The sequence below is a fragment of the Schistocerca piceifrons genome, chromosome X, assembly GCF_021461385.2.
Source record: "Schistocerca piceifrons isolate TAMUIC-IGC-003096 chromosome X, iqSchPice1.1, whole genome shotgun sequence".
Taxonomy (NCBI): domain Eukaryota; kingdom Metazoa; phylum Arthropoda; class Insecta; order Orthoptera; family Acrididae; genus Schistocerca; species Schistocerca piceifrons.
Genome location: NC_060149.1, coordinates 799,067,866 through 799,087,792, shown reverse-complemented (window position 1 = coordinate 799,087,792; position 19,927 = coordinate 799,067,866). Strand labels below are relative to the sequence as shown.

The window sequence follows — 19,927 nt, the reverse complement described above, 5'->3', positions numbered from 1 at the left end:
CGGTTCCAGACTGTAACGCCTAGAACCGCTCAGCCACAACAGTCAACAGATCGTGCTTAATTGGTGAGCAGTATGTACTAGAGGCCGGTTTTTCATGCGGCACCTTATATTACTCGCATTTCACTGCGATTAGCCACATAACGCTTCAGTTGGCTAAACGGAAGGTTTTGTAGAATCACGAAAATTACTTCTACAAGTGTGTGAGAGTTCCGTAATGAATAAAAACTCTGTACTCCAGGGGTGAGGCAAGTGCCCCCTCTTGGAGCGTTAGATCTTCAGTCACCTATGCTACTAATTTTCAATTTTTCATATGAACCATATACCATGCACAAATGAACGGTGAACGAGTAAAAATGAACGGTTCCCAAAAAAGAGCGATCTCCAGTGAACTAGTTGCCAAGAATGAACGAGTTTGTCCATCTCTACTCACCACACCTCCAACGACAACTGTCCAACATAAACTTGTCACTACGTTTACATTCGTCACACCTTTCGAAAGACGAAAACCAAATTTCGGAAACGGTTTTTCGTTGTCGTGTTTACATATTAAGATCTGAAGCGGATTTACAAGCCCAGTTAAATATGGCGTCTGGAAAACAGATGTTCCAATTTCTGATTTAGAGAGCACCGCCGCAACATCTCTTCACTTAAATATTAGAGGTAGACAGCTGATTGTTCAGTCTAATATTTCTCCTTTTCCTTCATCGCACAATATGTCACTTCGTCCATATTAGTCGAATGTTTTAAAAACAAGACGTAATCTGACAGCCCAAGCAGGTTTCAAAAGCCGCACGGGATAGCCGCGCGGTATGAGACGTCTTGTCACGGTCCGCGCGGCTCCCCCAGTCGGAGGTCCGAAAAAATGGTACAAATGGCTCTGAACACTATGGAACTTAACTTCTGAGGTCATCAATCCCCTAGAACTTAGAACTACTTAAACCTAACTAACCTAAGGACATCACACACATCAATCCCCGAGGCAGGATTCGAACCTGCGACCGTAGCGGTCGCGCGGTTCCAGACTGTAGCGCCTAGAACCGCTCGGCCACTCCGGCCGGGAGGTTCGAGTCCTCCCTCGAGCATGGATGTGTGTGTCGTCCTTAGCGTAAGTTAAATTTAGATTAACTAGTGTGTAAGCTTAGAGACCGCTGACATCAGCAGTTTGGTCCCATAAGACCGAGCGCGGTGTCGCAGTGGTTAGCACACTGCACTCGCATTCGGGAGGACGACGGTTCAATCCCGTCTCCGGCCATCCTGATTTAGGTTTTCCGTGATTTCCCTAAATCGCTTCAGGCAAATGCCGGGATGGTTCCTTTGAAAGGGCACGACCGATTTCCTTCCCCATCCTTCCCTCACGCGAGCTTGCGCTCCGTCTCTAATGACCTCGTTGTCGACGGGACGTTAAACACTAATCTCCTCCTCCTCCTCTGTCCCATAAGACCTTACCACAAATTTCCAAAAATTTCCATGTTTCAAAAACGGTTGTGCGTTTACATGGGAGCGAAGATCGATTTGGAAGTGAGAAATCGGCAGCTGGAAACGGATTTGGAGAATCGATTTTGAAGTCTTACATGACTAACGAGAAGCGCTATTAGTAAATCGGTTTGTGTAATCTGGTTTTGCGAGAGCATGCAAACATCCACTATGTTTACATGAGGCTCCCAAAACCGGATTTCGTAAACCGATTTCACAATACTGTTTCTGGTTGGTCACGTAAACACTCCAAAATCGACTCTGGAAATCCGTACCTAGCTGCCGGTTTTCCACTTCTACAGTCGATTTTCGATTGTAATATTTAAGTGAAGAGAAACGGTGATTGTACTGACTAAATCAGAAACTGGAACAGCTGTTTTCCAAACGCCATATTTAACTGGGCTACAAAATCCGTTTCAAACCTTAACATGTAAACGCGACAGCGGAAAACGGTTTCTGAAATTCGGTTTTCGCCTTACTGAATATGTGTCGCATGTAACCATAGTGATAGATTAGATTAGATTTACTTTCATTCCAATTGATCCGTAGTGAGGAGGTCCTCCAGGATGTAGAACATGTCAGAAAACGGAAGCACCCGCACCACTTCAGGTCGGCAAGGTTCATGGTTCGTGGGGATGGGGGAAAAATTTTGCTATACAGGGTGAAAAGTATTTAAACCGACAAACTCTGGGAGGTTGTAGGGGACATCAAAGCAAATATTTTTCCCTAATGTCATTTTTTCCTATGAGGAGTATATAAACCAGTAGAGGAAGATTTGCCTGGCGGAAAATTAATTAAACCGACAAACACTCTTCCATTCTTTTTATGACCAAGAGACAACACATTAACACAACCCAGTTTCAATTAGAGTAGATTTTCAAAAATGCCTCCATTGACACGTAAACAAAGGTTACACCGTCGGATCGTGTTCTGTCTGACACGGGCAAAAACCCCAGGAGTATCCTGAATTGTTCCTGCTGCTGCTACTATCCGGGCGACCAGATCCTCTTCTGATGCAATAGGAGTTGCGTAAACAAGGTTGCGCATCTCTCCCCACGCAAAAAAGTCCAGAGGGGACATATCTGGGGATCGACCAGGCCATGGTACAGGACCACTTCTACCAATCCACGTTTCTGGGAACCGTTGGTCCAGGAATCGACCCATACGACGACTGAAATGTGCCGGCGCCCTGTCATGTTGGAACCACATGCGTTGTCTTGTAGGGAGCGGGACGTCTTCCAGCAATTCTGACAATGCTCTGGCGAGAAAATTGTAATAGTGCCTGCCATTTAATGGCCTAGGTAGCAGATACGGCCCAATTAAAGAGTCCCCAATAACACCGACCCACACATTAATGAAGAACTGCACTTGATGAGCGCTAGTAACTGTGGCACGTGGGTTATCCCCACTCCAAACATGTGAATTGTGCATGTTGAAGACACCATCATGCCCGAACTTTGCTTCATCGGTAAGCAACAGAGGATGGAAATGTAGGATGCATTTCACACTGTTTCAGGTACCACTGCGAAAACTGTGCTCTGGGTGGATAATCAACTGGTTCCAGGTTGTGGACAAGCTGTAAGTGAAATGGACGTAACAATTGCTCTCGAAGGACTGTTCTTACATTCGTCTGATTGGTCCCCATGTTATGTGCAATTGCACGAGTGCTGATTGAAGGATCCCGCTCCACATGCTGCAAGACACCTTCCTCAAATTGCAGCGTTCTTACCGTGCGACGGCATCCCTGTCCAGGTAATCTGCTAAATGACCAGGTACACAGCAGCAAAAGTCGTATGATGCGGGTACGGCGATTAGGATATGGTTGTTGATAAACCCACTGTGCAGCTTGTCCGTTGTGAGGCGCTACGTAGTACGCACCAACCATATCAGTGTACTCACTCCAGGTGTATCGCTCCATTAGTAAACAGAGACAATGCACTACTACACTGGTGGACAGCTGTTGCCTACAACTGAAGATCGTAATACGGCCTCTAACAACTAAAGAGCGTAATACGGCCTCCACCGGTTTAAATAATCCTCATAGGAAAAAATGACATTAGGGAAAAATATTTGTTTTGTAGTCCCCTACAACCTCCCAGAGTTTGTCAGTTTAAATACTTTTCACCCTGTAGAAACGGAATAAAGTGCAGCAAAGATTTAGAAGTTTTAAATATTGCTTCTGGTGAGTCAGCTATGAGTAAAACAAGGGTTATCGAGTGCTACATAAGCTTTGCAGAAGGCTGAGAAGATTTTGAAGATATCGAGAAGGAGCGACCTGGCCGCCCCTGCATATCATCAACCGTGGAACTGGAGAAAAGGGAAAGAAATGATTACGAAGAATTGCTGAGTCACAATCACAGAAGTTTCTGGTGATATTGCTATATGAATTCGCTCATGCCATGTAAACAACGATGCAGAACTTCTGAAACGTGTCATATATCAGGTGATGAAACTTGAATTGACGGATATGACTTCGAAACTATACGGACCAATCGTCCCAGAGGAATAGCTCGACAATTGCGGTGAATCGTGAACATTACGCTCACTGTGTTCTTCGATAATGACATAGTTCTTGCTGCACAATAAGAAACACCACTTCAATGCTGTACTTGCCCAAAAATAAAGAAAACGTTAAGGGCCGTCGTTTCACATATTAAAGACGTATCGCAGGAAGACCGAAAAGCTAGCATAGAGATCGAGATACAAAAACCTTTCAGGGATTAGAAAAAACGATGGCACATGTGTATAATATATAATGAGGACTATTTTGAAGGGAATGACATTAATATACACGAAAAAATCAAAATTCTTTAAAAAATCTGTTTTTTTAATCACCTCGTAGACTATGTAGAAACCATAAATCTTCTACCAAAAATTTGTTCGTGTCAGATTTGTTATCGGAAGCAGGTATAGTAAACTTACGAATGGATGCCCTACGTACTTGGTTTCGTAGAACTGTGAAAGTAACGAAAAAATGTATCCCTATGTATTTGTTACTAAAACTAACAGTATTCGTTACAAACGTATCGTTTTACTCGTTGCTTTCGTCATCGACGGTATCGTAAAACTCTTATGGAGTCCAGTCGTTTTCATACGCTTACATCTTGGTATTTTGGTGTATTTTTTATACTTGAATACGTTTACCGGGTTTGATAATAGTAATAACGAAAAACAGTAAGTTTTAAATTATTTAATGTGGAAGTTAAAGACAAATTTTTACAAAGATAAGCTACTACATATATATTTTAAGTAGCTGTTAAGGGGAAATGTAAAAAATGTTCTCAATTCTTCAGTCAACTAAATAAACTAAAAAAAAATTCTCTGCTTCATTTCAAAGTAGGATCCAAATTATGACCTTATATAAAAATCTTTTCATTATACTTTAACTCAGACTTTGGAACCTTGGAAGAAGTCAGTCAAAGCAATTCACATCGATCTCGGTATGGCGAACTGCGTGTCCACGACTGTTACTTCAGTGGGAAGTCATTTTTCAATAATCAACATATGTAATCTATATAACAACAGTCAATCAGAAAATGTACATAGTGTCAGAATTGTTTCTTACAGAAACCTTCGGTTGAGGTTTAAAAATAAAAATATTTCCAAGCATTTCGGATTCAGGAAACTTCGCCTATCTGACAATGTTTGACATGATTTTTTGACAACGCCCTTTCTGTCATCACTGAAGTAGCCATGGCAGAATTTGTTTTCCTTCTTAGCATGCAGTTCAGTGTAGAGGAGTGTAAATGACACTCGTACTTATTTGATAACTTTTCTTCCATATACTGCCTCATCGATATTATACTGGTAACAGGTGATGTCACAGAGACAGACGTTGCCTTCAAATGAGATTCCTCCCAGTCTGAGTCCTCTTCATCAAAAGGAATGGGCGATACTAACTCAAAGTTAACTCTATTTCAAGTGGTGACCTTCAATGAATATTTTTTCGAATGCAGTTTTTAATGAAATTTTGGCGTAGTTGAAAGCAGATTCGTCTTTAAAAGCAAGCCTCTTAAAGCCTGGATCTAATAGGGTTGCTTTCGAGAGGACTGAGTGTCTAGCCCGGTTTTTAAATCGGTAATTAAATTTCGTATTTAACTTAAAGCAGTAAGTTCTTTGGAATTTCTGTACTTAAATTGATATATAAAATCGCAAATATCCCCTCTATACTATCGTTGGCTGCTAGCACCTTTGAAACAGACCCTTGCGTTTGCGGGGACATTTCTTCTATGAACTGCTTAAAAGGTCTTAAGGGTATACGGAATGAGTTTTTCGATGAAAAAATCGATTTTTGGGTAAATGCATTTTCGAAAAATTTAGACTCTCCCGTTTAATACCATGTACAAAATATTTGGATGACGTGAATAGAACTATTTTAAATAATTTTTTAAAATAATTTCGACACACGATGTTCTGCACCTTGTATATGAGACGTGACATATACCTGATATAGACAGCCTTGCCAGAGATATAATTGAGCACAAGAGAGTTAGCTTTTCTGTTGGCTACACTGCTAGACAGTTGACAATAGATTGTGCACCATTGTATTGTTCCTGTGTGAGTACACCAATGTCATTGTTGTGAAAGTCGTATGTGGAGAAGTCATTGAGTTTCCTTTCCTTCAACATGCCAAGACCTAGTCTGAAGGTATTTAGAAAGCATGTACATTGGCGCAAGAAAGTAAAGTGTACTAAAAATTCGTCTGATTCATCTTCATCAGTATCTGATGTCCCAGTAGCGACTAACCTCAACACTGGTAGTGATACATTGAGTGATGCTGCTGCCACTACACCAGAAAGTGCTTCAAGAAGAAAACTAGCTGGAATTGAAGAAGAATACAAGAAACTAAATTCTGGGACTACAAAATATGAGGTAATTAACGTCTCTTTATTATCAGACGTTTTGGAGAACAATGTGTGCTGCAAACAATGTGGAAAATGTGGTGTTTCATTGAAAACAAACTTACATGTAGGACTTGCTTGTGAATTAGAGTTGATGTGCAGTTATTGCAAACACAGTGTTACTTTCTTCAATTCCTCACATGTTACTGCAGATACAGGTAAACTATACGATATAAACATTAGACTGGTTTATGGATTATGGTGTATAGGAAAGGGCAGGGCTGCAGGTGCCATGTTGTGTGGTGTGATGAACCTCCCTCCTCAACCTTCAAAATTTAACAAACACATAATTGCAGTAGGCTCTGCTGTATAAGATGTGGCACAGGAAAACGTGAAAGATGCTGTTGAGGAAGCAGTTGTTGAAAATAATAATAGCATAGACTTGTCCATAGCTTTTGATGGAAGCTAGCAGAAGAGAGGCTACACATCTCTGAATGGTGTAGTAACAGCAACAAGTGTGGACACTGGTAAGGTAGTTGATGTGGCAATACTTTCCAAGCATTGCAGATGCAAGGAGAAAATGAAAATTAAACATGAAGAGGAGTGCATGGCAAATTACTATGGGTCAAGTGGTGGTATGGAAGTTGCTGGTGTAAGAAGTATTTATCAACGCTCAGTAAAATGGTACAACGTTAGATACATAAATTATCTTGGAGATGGTGACTCAAAGGCTTTCAAAGAAATTGAGGAACTGAGACCCTATGGTAATGATGTGAAAATTTCCAAACTAGAGTGTGTTGACCATGTTCAGAAAAGGATGGGATCAAGACTTCGACGGCTCAAGGCTAGCATGAAAGGCAAGAAATTGAGCGATGGAAAAACTTTAGATGGGAAAAATAGACTGACAGATGCTACAATAGATCATATTCAGAAGTGCTATGGTCTAGCAATAAGACAGAATACAGCAGATGCAGAATTAATGGGAAGAGCAGTCTGGGCTCTGTTTTTTCATACAGCTTCAAACAATGAGAATCCCCAACATGGGCTATATCCAAAAGGAGACGATAGTTGGTGCAAGTACAACAGAGGCAAGGTAACTAAGAAACAATACAATCACCCTCATCACCTGCCACCTGACATAATGGATGAAATAAAACCAATATTCCGAGACCTCGCAGATATTAGTCTACTAAAGAAATGTCTTCATGGCTGGACTCAAAATCCAAATGAGTGTGTGAACCACGTGATATGGAATAGACTACCTAAAACTGTGTTTGTGGGTATAAACACACTTCACTTTGGCGTTTATGATGCTGTTTCATCATTCAATCAGGGCAATATAACAAAGTGCAAAGTTCTGCAGAAGTTGGGGCTCTGTGTAGGACTACGAACTGCCGCAGCTATGCTCTGTTTGGATAAAGAACAGCTCAGGTCTTCAGATAATGCCATAAAAGTATATTCAAAGATGGCTAGACAGCATAGCAGAGCCATCAAGAGGAAGCTGTTGGACGATTCTGATGATACAAGCTATGGAGCAGGCTTGTACTGAAGTAAAAACTTTCAAGCTAATTTCCCGTAACTTTAGTTTTTTTGTGTATAAGGTACATTTTCTCAGGGCCTGTTTATAGTAGAAGGATGAAATTTTCTGTAGTTGTTCCTTAAGACCTTCTAATATATCTGAATTAAAAGATATGTGGAATTATTTTGTATTAATGGATGTAAATTTTAAAATACTTGTTAAAATGTATAACTTTTTGTAACATTTACAAAAAATAAAATATCTGAAAAACTATACATTATTTTTTTCAAGATTAATAATTCAGCATAAAAGCAGAACATATCTCTGCATTCTGTGAAAAAATCAAGAGTATCGTCCAAATAACAAATGAGCAAATGTTCCTAACTTTTAGCTCAATTTAACATTGTAAGCATAGGGCGTTCCGTATATCCTTAAAATTTTAACAACTTCTGGTACAGCTTGCCATTCAGTTTCAAGAAGACTTTTTATGGAATTGTGGATATGTCCAAGTGCCACTTCAAGGGGTTCTTGTAACATAGAAATCCTGTTCTACGATTGTTTTTGATTTTTGTATAATACTTTTTTCCGTGCTCGTAAGTCCCGAGCGCTCTATTAAATTAAATGAAAGCACGACACGAGGCAGACGTTCGTAGCCCACCAACCGAATTGCTGCTTTCATGTTTAACAAATCACTTCTTTTACCGCGTATGTGTAACGGCAGATTTCAGCTCGAAAACGTATTAAGGATTTGCTATTTGCCGCGTCAGGAAGGACAGAAATGATGGGATACGGTAAAAAGATTGTAGAAGTGTTAGGAATTGCTTATAAAAAAATTGTAGTATGTAGGACCGTCATACGTATTCCCCTTCTCTGTTTATCCATTCTTATCTTTTCTCCAGCCATTTATGAGGAATGTAGTAGCCTATGAATCTCTTCTGCTTTACTGCAGAACGTCGAAAATCTCTAGACTTTGCAAATTTTCGATACGGTATTAAAATCGTATGCATCCTCTCTTGCTCTGAGGAATCATGTTGTTGTTACATATTTAACGACATTAGATCGTTTGGGAAGTACTGTTTCCCACTTGCCGGAGACCTGTGATGTACTGGTACATTTATTTCACGGCACGTTTACGTGGAATGCTGCAGATTGCTTAATAAAACACACGCACACACACACACACACACACACACATGAGGGTAGTACTGTAATAATACAATGTTCACCTGGGACCTAACGTCTTTTTTACGCTACGATGGGATCTCTATACTGTAAAAGAAGTAACTCTGACTGCCATAAACAACAAGAGGCTCAACATCAAAACGTCTTTGAGTGTTCTGTAAATATAGTTCAGTTAAAATTTACATTATGGATGTACTGTTCGAATCAAAGTCACCCCTTCTTTATATGTTGGCCACAAACAAGAAAAAGTCCCTAAAACCTCAGTTATTAAAAACTGTAGATTTTTTAACTTATCAGCTGTCATCCATAATATATTGGAACTAGATTTAAATTAACTTAATTTAACTTTGATTATTGCTATCATCAAGAGTGTAAAATTATGTAAACAATTTATTGCAGCAAAATAGCCATTATAGTTATACATTAGATTACAATCATTTGAGAGAGAATTACAAGGATGTATTGAGTGTCTGCATAATTCTTAGTAGTAGATTACATTCAGTGCAGATATTATAACAGATTATTATTTGAACCATTTATCCTAAAAAACACTAACAAGGGAGACGATAATGGCACACAGGGAAGAAGAGGGAAGAAGACTAGCTGAAGAAGCCAGGAGAGACCCATTCATTGCAATCTACCCCCGAAAGCAGGCACAGTCACACTATATAAGCATGGACGAATGGAAGAGACATTTCAAAGTCATTCTCAACAAAGATGGTAGAGAAGGAGCACAGGTAGCAAGTCAAGAGCTCACACTGCAAGAGATGCCAGCCTGGTCCCCACTCACTCCAAATGAGATCCAAAACATCATTGAATCAACAAAAAGGAAAAAAGCAGCGGGACCGGACATGCTTTACAATGAATAACTTAAAGACACAGCCCATCTGCTAGCACCAACCTGGACAAAACTTTATAACAAATGCATTGAAACAGCAAAAATCCCAGGCCAGTGGAGAAATTCAATAGTAAGGGTAATGTACAAAGGGAAGGGCGACCCAAAAGACACAAACGAATACAAAGGAATAGCCTTGGAAAACAACCCTTTTAAGGTATTCACAAAACTAATCACAGGAAGAATAAGACGCACTTTGGAAGACGACCTCCCAGAATCTCAGTTCGGGTTCAGGGAAAAAAGATCCTCTATCACAGTAGTGGAGCTGCTTTTAAAAAACATATGAGAAACCATCTATAAGAAGCAAAAATATTATGCTGTATTCATAGACTTCACAAAGGCCTTCGACCTCCTCGATTGATCATTAGTAAAAAGGATGCTCGACGAATCCCTGGGAAGAGACAGCGTCTGGACGAGGATCATAAACTCCATAAATGAATGGAATGAGATAAGGATCTCGGACAACCTTGACCTGTCTGAACCAATAAGGCAAACAAACGGAGAACTCCAAGGAGACCCACTAAGCCCGCTCCTGTTCATTCTGGCAGCAAAGGACATTATGGAAATCGCTCAAGACGAAGATGTTGAAGCATATGCCTACGCGGACGACATTGTGATAGGCTCAAAAAACTTAAAGAAACTACAGGAGACTATAGAAGATGTGAAAAAATGGTGCACAAAACACAAGTTCGTAATCAACACCGACAAGACGGAAATGATGGTATTCAGACCAGGCGGGCAAATCCCAAAAACGACAAGAATTGCACTACAAGGAAAGCAATTATCTATCACAAAAGATTATAAATATCTAGGGATAATACTCCAGCCATCCGCAAAGTGCTTCACTAAACACACAACAGAGAAAGCGACACAAGCCATCAGAACGATAAACGAAATAAATTCCATCAGAACACTAAATCTAGACACAGCTATGGCACTCTTCAAATCAAAAATAATACCGATACTGGCTTATGGGATAGAAATCATATGGATACATCTAAATGAAAAGAACTTAGAAATATTGGAAAGAGTTAAAGCAACCTATATCAAAAGAGCATTAGGGGTAGCAAAAACCACAAGATCAAGATTAGTCTACCTTCTCGCCCGAGAATCTTTCCTCATAGAGTATCTAAGGACAAGGTTCTTACTTCCCAACACATCAGCATCGGAGAACCTACTAAGATCACTACTCAAGAAAAGAGAGGAAGTACCAACGGAATTCTATGGATCTGGGGCCATGATCGACTGCACTTGGGCAGCAGCAAATTTTGAGATGAGCCATGTAATTACAAGACTCGCAGTACACGGATTCCACCATGAAATTTGTGCAAATACAACATACCATGAACTGTCAAACCTTTGCAAGTGTACACTATGTGGACAGTCTTGTGAGAGATACCATATAGAAATATGCAACAAGAGGACCAGATCAAGCAGAGACTATACAATAAATGGTTCAAATGATAATCTGTTATAATACCTGCACTGAATGTAATCTACTACTAAGAATGTCAAAATTATGAAATGAAGATATTTATGCATTTGTATCCTTATATAAAATTTCTTGGAAAATATTTTGCAGGATTGCCATTTGTGCGACCAATGCCTAACATCTCAGCGGTGGCAGGGGAACCCCTTTATATAGCTTGCCCTGTGTCTGGGTATCCTATAGAATCCATAACGTGGGAGAAAGGTAAGACACACTGTGCAATACTAATTAAATAAATTAAGCTGTTTCTAAATCTGTAAATAATATTCACTCCTGAAACTGACACCTAAAATTTTTTCACCTGTCTTCACAAGAATCTGACCGTGATGAAAAACAATCAGCAACAAGTTTCTACACCAATAAAATTGTGATGGAAACGTGCCAAGGTGCATACTACACTTTCTCTAGTATTTCCACACTTAAACAAACTCTTTTAGTTATCTGCATTTTCTAATAAAGAGATTGTTTGGACTGTGTGTTATTTTTCTTTTTTGAGTGTGCTTTTTTTTATCTTTTGCACTGTGTGTGTATAATGATTTCACCTATAAGCCAGATGGTGGACTGTGCATCACAATGTATGATTTTAATTGTGCTTTCTGGTACTAACATAAGTTATTTGTATACTGGTGAATACATTGTGCTTCTAAGTCTGTCTGATCTGTTGTTACTGGCCTTGATTTTACTGAAACATTGCCTCACTATAACCTATTATCCATTCCACAAGATGTTAAAAGAAGTAAACTGGTTTCACCATGTAATCTCTTAGATAAAGTACATTAAAATTCATGCTATTGACATTATTGTTTCAGACAGAAGACGGTTACCGGTAACCCGGCGGCAGAAAGTCTTTTCAAATGGTACCTTGTTACTTGAAAATGTGCAGAAGGATACAGACAGAGGACTGTACCGCTGTACGGCTATGAATAAACAAGGACATTCCTCATCTCAGACGCTGCCACTTACTGTCACTGGTATGTTACAGTACTGTTACTGAGATCCACAACTTTTACATTTCCAGTGTTTTCGTGGAGAGGTTTTTGGGTGCTCATCATAATCATCTAAAATAATTATTCACTGTGAAGTACATATAATGTTGTACAAATAGCTCAATATTCCATGCATCATAATATAACTATGCGCATACCAATTTTTGTTTCCTTTTGTTCGGATTTACTTTTGTGGGAATTAGTTATCTTTTGACGTTCACTCCACATTATTGTGCTGCCAATTGAACCTAGTAATTAAATGAAGGTTATTACACTAAATACGTAATCCAACTATATTCTGAAAGTTTCTTTGTTGCATGAGTAAATGGAAAACACAATACTTCAAATTTAGTTTAAATTAGCTCTCATTGTGTTTATTTACAGTTTCAGATGAATGTTCTTTTTTTAAAACATACACCAGCACTGTGTGACAAAAAAAGTGAAGCATCGAGAAGGTGAAGTGAAATGAAATGAAACTTCAAGGGTTCAGAGGTGTGTGATGTTAATTCAGAGATTACAAAATCGAGCCAGATTTACAAAGAACTTGGCAGTATGAGCCCTCTTATCAGTATGATGTTTCAACCCCTCTGACCTGGATGCGTGCTCTGATTTGGTTGGGAAGGGTGTCATAAAGCCATTGTATCCTCTCTTAGGCAAGCCAGTTCATAGCTGTTGTAACTGTTCCTTTACTGGTAGTGGGGTGGAGCTGATGCCTGAGCTGGTGCCACACATGTTCTTCAGCCTGACATCACACCCGATGGGTCACAGCACCATGCTGCCAGGAGTAATACCACGGTGCCTCCCCAAAACTCTGTAAGAATTGAATCTTTCTCCAGGTCACCACCATACTCAGTGACTCTGGTCACCTTGGGTGGTGCAGAACTGTGATTCATTCATCAGCAATTCATGCTTCCCAATCACAGTACCACTCCAAAAGCAGATGCTTATGTTGCGTGTTAGTGACATCCTGTGGATTGCATGGTAATTCATTAGTCTTGATGCTAATACACTCTCACCAATGGTACGGGTTGACACAGAATATTGCAGGGAGTCTCTCAGATCTGTATATCGCATGATTTGATCAGCCAGTCAAATGGAGACCTACAGTGAGGCCCCTTTGAAACTGTGTCAAGTACTGATAACACTGCCTCACACAAATATGGGGCATCTCGAAGTCCTTCACAATGACCACTCGTCATCTGATACTGTTCGTGTCCCTTTTATACTCTAGCAAATTTTCATACCAACTGATGGTGTGTATGTGTACAAAGTTACATTGACACCTAATCATGCCATGTCTTCTACAGGCTTCACTTCTTCTTGTCTGGCAGTATAGTTCTCAGGTCTGCAGGTAACAGTTATACAACACAGTAAATGTAAACCATTCACTAATGCAATCAATAGTGTGTGCAGTGACTGATTCAGTTACATATATACAATTAAATCTTGTGCATTCACTTTTTCTTGAGCACTATATAGCTATTGCAGGAAAGGGCGGGGGAGGAGGGGGGAGCATGGGGAGGAGGGGGGAGCATGGGGAGGAGGGGGATGCAGATGAGGCTAATTGTAAGTTGTAGAGGAAGAATAAACAATTTTCAGTTCTGCACACTGAACCTGTGCCTTATGTGGGGCATCCATAAGATAAATAGGACTTACAATTCATACCAATAATTAACTAATTTAAAATTGAAATGCATAAAAATTTACAGTCAAATCTTTTGTACAATCAAAACTGAAATTGCCTTGGACATTGACATGTACAATAAAGCACAAAAATATAAAACACATCATCCACCCGTGACTGCCGCTGCACTACAGTATTGTTAGATCGCAGAGGATGAGAGCAGATGGAGCAAACACCCTACCAGGCCAAAGCCTTCTACCATTTATCAGCTGGGGATCCAGTGGCTCCAGGAATAATGTAGGGATAATTCTTGCTCTTGTATTGAAATAAGCTCAAGCATACTGTATGTTAACCTGTGTTAAATATACAGGGTGAAGAAAAATGCCATACTTGTCAATCAGCATGCAATTCCTCATCCCAATTCAAGACAAAAGCGTGTCCAGCAAAACCAATTCCTGCTAAAAGGTTTAAAAGAAATGTGATTTAAAAAACAAGACCCTGGCAATGCTGTAACTGCATACAGCATGGCCAGGAACATCGATCATGAACTCTGCACTGTGTCCTGTTAGCTCAGTGAGATGAGGCAATGCCATGGGGAATGGATATGCAGATTTGCCAATGTCTGAGTCACATTCACACCTTTTTTTACCAGTTAAAGCATCAAATTGTATCCAGTTTACACCTCCACCATGCAGTATCTTATGTATTTCTTTATGTTACTGTTACATTTATTTAAACATTAAGACATGCCATGAATTTTTTACAGATGTAAACGACCAGTTTGTTTTGTCCATGACACAAGAGGAGCCAATAGAAAATAATAGTTGATACGGTAACCAATGAGGTACAAAAACCACAATAGGTAGCTACACTAGATTGCAGATTGTGCTACACATAATAGTTCCATTCTGTGTGTTTGACATCTGGGCTTATCTTCACAGAGCTGGTACATACATGTATGGCTAATGTTCACTTTAAAGAAGATGTTCAAAGCAGCCACCTTGCATTTGCAAACACTTCACCACTCACTGTATCATACTTTGCTGGACTCTACGCAAAGCATTTGCACCCACCATTGCCAAAGTGGCATGCACACAACCTATTAGGTCATGTACATCTGTGGGTGGAGTGCTACAGACTTGTTCCTTTAAGTGTCTCCATAAATAAAAATCTGGTGGATTAAGGTTGGGGGAATATGGACACCAGAACATTGGACCTCCATGACCAATCCAATTCCCTGGAAACACTTCATTTAAATAGTACATGGATTCATTCCAAAGCGTGGCGAGGCCTCATCATGCTGAAGCCATAGCTGTAGTTGAAGACCAAGCGGAACATTTTCTAATGTAGTATTGCAAAGGGACATACAGTACAGGGATTCATTCAACTTGTCTGGCAATAGGTAAGGGTCCAAAAGGACTCCCTCCACAATTCCAGCCCAGAGGTTTATGACAAGCATGCTGAAAGCTACATTCACAAATGACATATGGGTTGTGTTCTGTCTGTTGTTGAGGTTGAAAATAGCTTTCACAAAAAATGTACTCATCGAATGCTGTCCTCCGGTCACTGGTGTTGAGTTAACATGTTATGATATGAATGCAGTTCTTCATTGTGCAACACTTCAACAACTTGTCTTTGAGATATCTGGAACTGTCTTGCAATATCATGAGTACTTCACCAAGGTGACTAGTGAATGGTTTTAAGAATCCCATCTGCTGTTTGTGGAGTATGCCTAGTGCTTGAGTGACATCTGTCCATTACTTGGGGATGAAGATCATCAGTTTCCCAAAGGAATTGCTCCAAGCAATGAAAAACGTTCTTGTCAGGGTGCATGTGGGTCTGATGTCCCAGCAGTCTACTCAGTGAATTATCATGGCCGGTACAGTAGCGCAGTGTGCTAGACGTTCCTCTGTACATTCTGATGCGCTGCCTGATATAACAGTGTTCCCATCTCCTCGTTTTCATACACGTGTTTTCAAAATACACCTGGTCTGATTTTGCTATATAAACTTTTGTCTTCAATCTCGATGAGGAATTGCATGCTGGCCTCCAAGTTTGGCATTTTTTCCCTCACACTGTACAATGTTTAGTGCTAGATTTATACTGTTTAGCTTTTTCATTTGCCTATTTTCAACAAACATCCACTGTGCAGTGTAACGTAGGATATCTACATTACTGATTATTTCAGAACATTTTTAGTATTGCCTGCAGCATGATCATAAATTCTCTAATCACTTGGAAAATTGTGGAATGAATTTACATCACACATGAACTGGTTGGAGTACTTTCGCAATGTAAATGGTAACACTAAAAGATGTTTTGCAGCCTTTAGTTATTGTTTACATCTTCATTGCTTAATTAATTTCATTTCCCAAATGGAAATTATCTGCAATATTCTCCAAGATATTTAATACAAAGTAATTAATTTTAAAAGACAGGGTCTGTGCAGGTGAGTGCCTTCTCACCTAGCCTCCAAAGGGTACAGACTACCTACCCTTCAGCTGTTTTGACTGTGCCATATTCATTACTTTTAACTTCACATTCAATGGACATTCTTCCAACACAAGACAATATTGATTATGAGAACAAGTTTTTCACCTCATTGATTTCATAGAATAACTTGCTGTTGATGTTATGTTCTGTTTTCAGAAATCTTAGTGAAAATGCTGAGGAGATATTTTTTCAAACTGTTTTCTGTTCCTTTAAAAACCAAGTACATTAATAATAATGGATAATAATTAAAATGCTTAGTTGATTCACATAGTATATGTGAGTAATGATAGCGATCGTTTCAATATCTTTCACAAGAAATCGTTAAAGCTCAAGTAAATGACCAGAAAGAGAGAAAGGGTTATTAAAGCAGTTTCTGATCATGGTGCTGGACTAACAAGACAAAAACTTCTGCTGATTAATAAAGCTTCACTGTAGATGATCTAACTATTAAGAAGTGAAACTAGTTTAGAATTTGCTGTGTAGTACACAATTCCCCAAAGAAATAGTTACAGCAATAAAAAGTAACTGTATTTATTGCTTATTTAAACGACTGATCGTGTATCACTATTTCTTGCAAATTTAAATTAATATTGCCATTTTCTATTGTCAAATGCCTATAATTACACTTGCATAGGATTTAAGTATGCAGCACTGGACAAAGAAAATCCTGATTGAATAATTGTACCTGTTTGATCACAGGTGAGTGGCTGTCTGATTTCTTTCATAATTTAAATTTACAGTAGAAACATCAATTACAGGTTGCATGTGTGTTATATAATTACTGTTTCCTCAGTGGTGGATGGATATTAAATATTATTATCAAACAAAAAGTTTACAAAAAAAAAAAGCAAGAAGAAGCAGCCAAAGACATATTTATGTATAGTTTTTAAGACTGTATCATTCGTAACAAAGAATTTTTTTAAGCCTGCTGAAAAGCCAGTGTTGCAGGATAAATGTGTTGCAGTGCCACCCAAGATAGCACCCTTCTCTTTCCAAACGGACCTGCATATTGGAGAACGCACAGGAGTTCAGTGTGTCATCAACAAGGGTGATCCCCCACTTACAATCAAGTGGATGAAAGATGGCGGTGGTTTGGCATCAGATGTTGGAGTTCGTGAGCTTGGAGGCCACATAAGTGCTTTGAGCATTGAAAGTCTGAAGCCTGACCATGCTGGAACATACACTTGTGTTGCCAGTAATGCTGCTGCTACAGCCTCACACTCCGCTCAGCTTCTTGTCAATGGTAACCCTCCTGTTGCCTGCATCTTATTCTGTATCATTTCACAATCTCCATATCTGCAAATTAGATTTTCATTTGACACAGTTTTTCTTGCTGTGGGATATTTTATTAAAATTTTGTAATATGCCTAAATCTTCAGACTGTACCTGATCAGCATTTGTCTGCTATATTTTTTTCTGCAGAAAGAGCCAGTTTTTACACTATGGACTTTGAAGTGTCACAGAGCAGGTATTTCAACTTACTAACTAGTGATGAAGCAATCTGACAGATTTTTCTTTAATACTAATTTAGCAGTGTCTGTAAAGAAAATTAAATTTTTCACCGAAATGATATAATAGATGCTGAACTTAGAGTAGTTAATAAATTATTTATGTTTTATGCTTTCAGTTAATTGAAATCTTCAGAAGTGATTGCTTCAAATTGCTTGCTGCTTTTCTGCAGGCATTTGTGTACATTTATCTCTTACAGAAATCTGTTCTTTGAAAGCTCTTTCTGATTACATGCATTGAGGATATTTGGCACAGTCATCATTCTGTCACCTAAACTGGCCCTGTGGTGCTGAGTGGTAGCAGAAATTGGCTTCTTTATAGAGGGAGTATAGAAGAGTCTTCTTCCTGATGTTCCAGTTGCAAAATTCCCATTTGCTATTGAGTCAGGTTTGTTCAGTTTTCTTGTATCACTGGCTTCCTCACATTTGAAAGTAAGGCTTATCCCAAAGACTACCATGGAGTAGTTCATGTCACATGATTATTTCTTTTTTTTTTCAGGAGCTTGCTGGATTTTACTTTGTTTCAGCTGCTGATTCACATGTGTGTCCGTTTTGTGTTTTCACCTAACTTCATTAGTTCTGCTATGGACTGTTGTTCCGTCATCACTACATTTTCTGTGATGACTACCATATCTCTTGCAGTTCCTCCACGAATAGGGCCATTCAGTTTTGGGGATCTAATTGAGGGAGAACGTGCACAAGTACAGTGCGTCATCCAAGCTGGGGATCCACCATTAACACTGCGCTGGCTCAAAGATGGAGCCATTCTGCATTCTCAGGATGGCATCAACTTGACACAGGATACACATTCAAGCACGCTGGCCATCGCAGCTGTCCACAGATCTCACGCCGGCAACTACACCTGTGTTGCAAGCAACGCAGCAAAGTCTGCGCAGGCCTCAGCGCAACTAACAGTCAGCGGTAAAGTACTTCTGCACCTGCACCAGCTGGTGGCCAAAGTGACAAAGAGATTCCACATATCATCCAAACCTACACTCAGGAGCAACACTGCATCACTTGAACACCGACCACCATCCTCAAGATACAAGAAAATGGAGATAACTCCCCTACTGTTACTGATAACACGCAATAATTTTGACCATCGATTCAACATCTTCGATGAACAAATTTTCTGTCACAGATCATCAATACAGAAACAGCTATCAAGCAAAGGCACAAATTATGCTTTTCTAAGGAGGAGACGAAGACTTAAAAATTCTGTTGAACAAAACATTATGGAAACTTTGCCCAATCCCATGACTGAATTATTGGTGAAACACTCTCATAAATTTTGAGAGTTTAGTCATAGAATAAGTGACTAATAATTATACTCCAACAAATTAAGATTCAAAATCTATTTATTTTCACAGAAATTTACCAATTTGTTCTTCTTTATCAATTTGTCTTCATACAAAAGACATATATACACAGTGAATAAACTGAACACCATCTTTGATCCAAGAGTTATACACTCCCACAAAGGACACAGTTGCTGCTGTCAATGTGGCTTAACAGATGGGGACTTTGGCCACCTTTGCACATGTTCAGCCACAAAATGTCATATGTGTTAATCCTTGGAACATCAGCCATTTTCTGAAACTAAAGTTTATATTAGGAGTTATGAGCTCAATGATCACAAGATCACAATGTAGCATAATGTTCTGTCTTTTCAGTTCCATTATCAAAACATTGCTTTGAAATAAATGCTACTGGTAAATTTAATATTATCTTAATAACATTAGCTACACATTACTGTTTGCTTTACATAAGAGAAATAGAATCAAACTTCCATGACAATGTCAGTGAATAGCTTTTAGTCTGCATTGATTACCAGAAACTTTTCCTCCTTGAGCTACTGGTAATGGACACAAATAGAATATGATAATGCTATGGGCCTTCTGCACAATTGCTTAATGA

General features: G+C 39.3%; 1 protein-coding gene across 1 annotated transcript in view; it reads left to right on the top strand.

Annotated features, from left to right (window-relative positions):
• The window catches only part of LOC124722710 (Down syndrome cell adhesion molecule-like protein Dscam2), a 382,068-nt gene that overhangs the window by 174,940 nt on the left and 187,201 nt on the right, over positions 1 to 19,927 (top strand). The window contains exons 4-6 of the mRNA XM_047247846.1: positions 11,493 to 11,603; positions 12,209 to 12,370; positions 17,467 to 17,745. Of these exons, the coding sequence (XP_047103802.1) occupies positions 11,493 to 11,603; positions 12,209 to 12,370; positions 17,467 to 17,745 (552 nt within the window). The remainder of the gene's footprint in view (positions 1 to 11,492; positions 11,604 to 12,208; positions 12,371 to 17,466; positions 17,746 to 19,927) is intronic.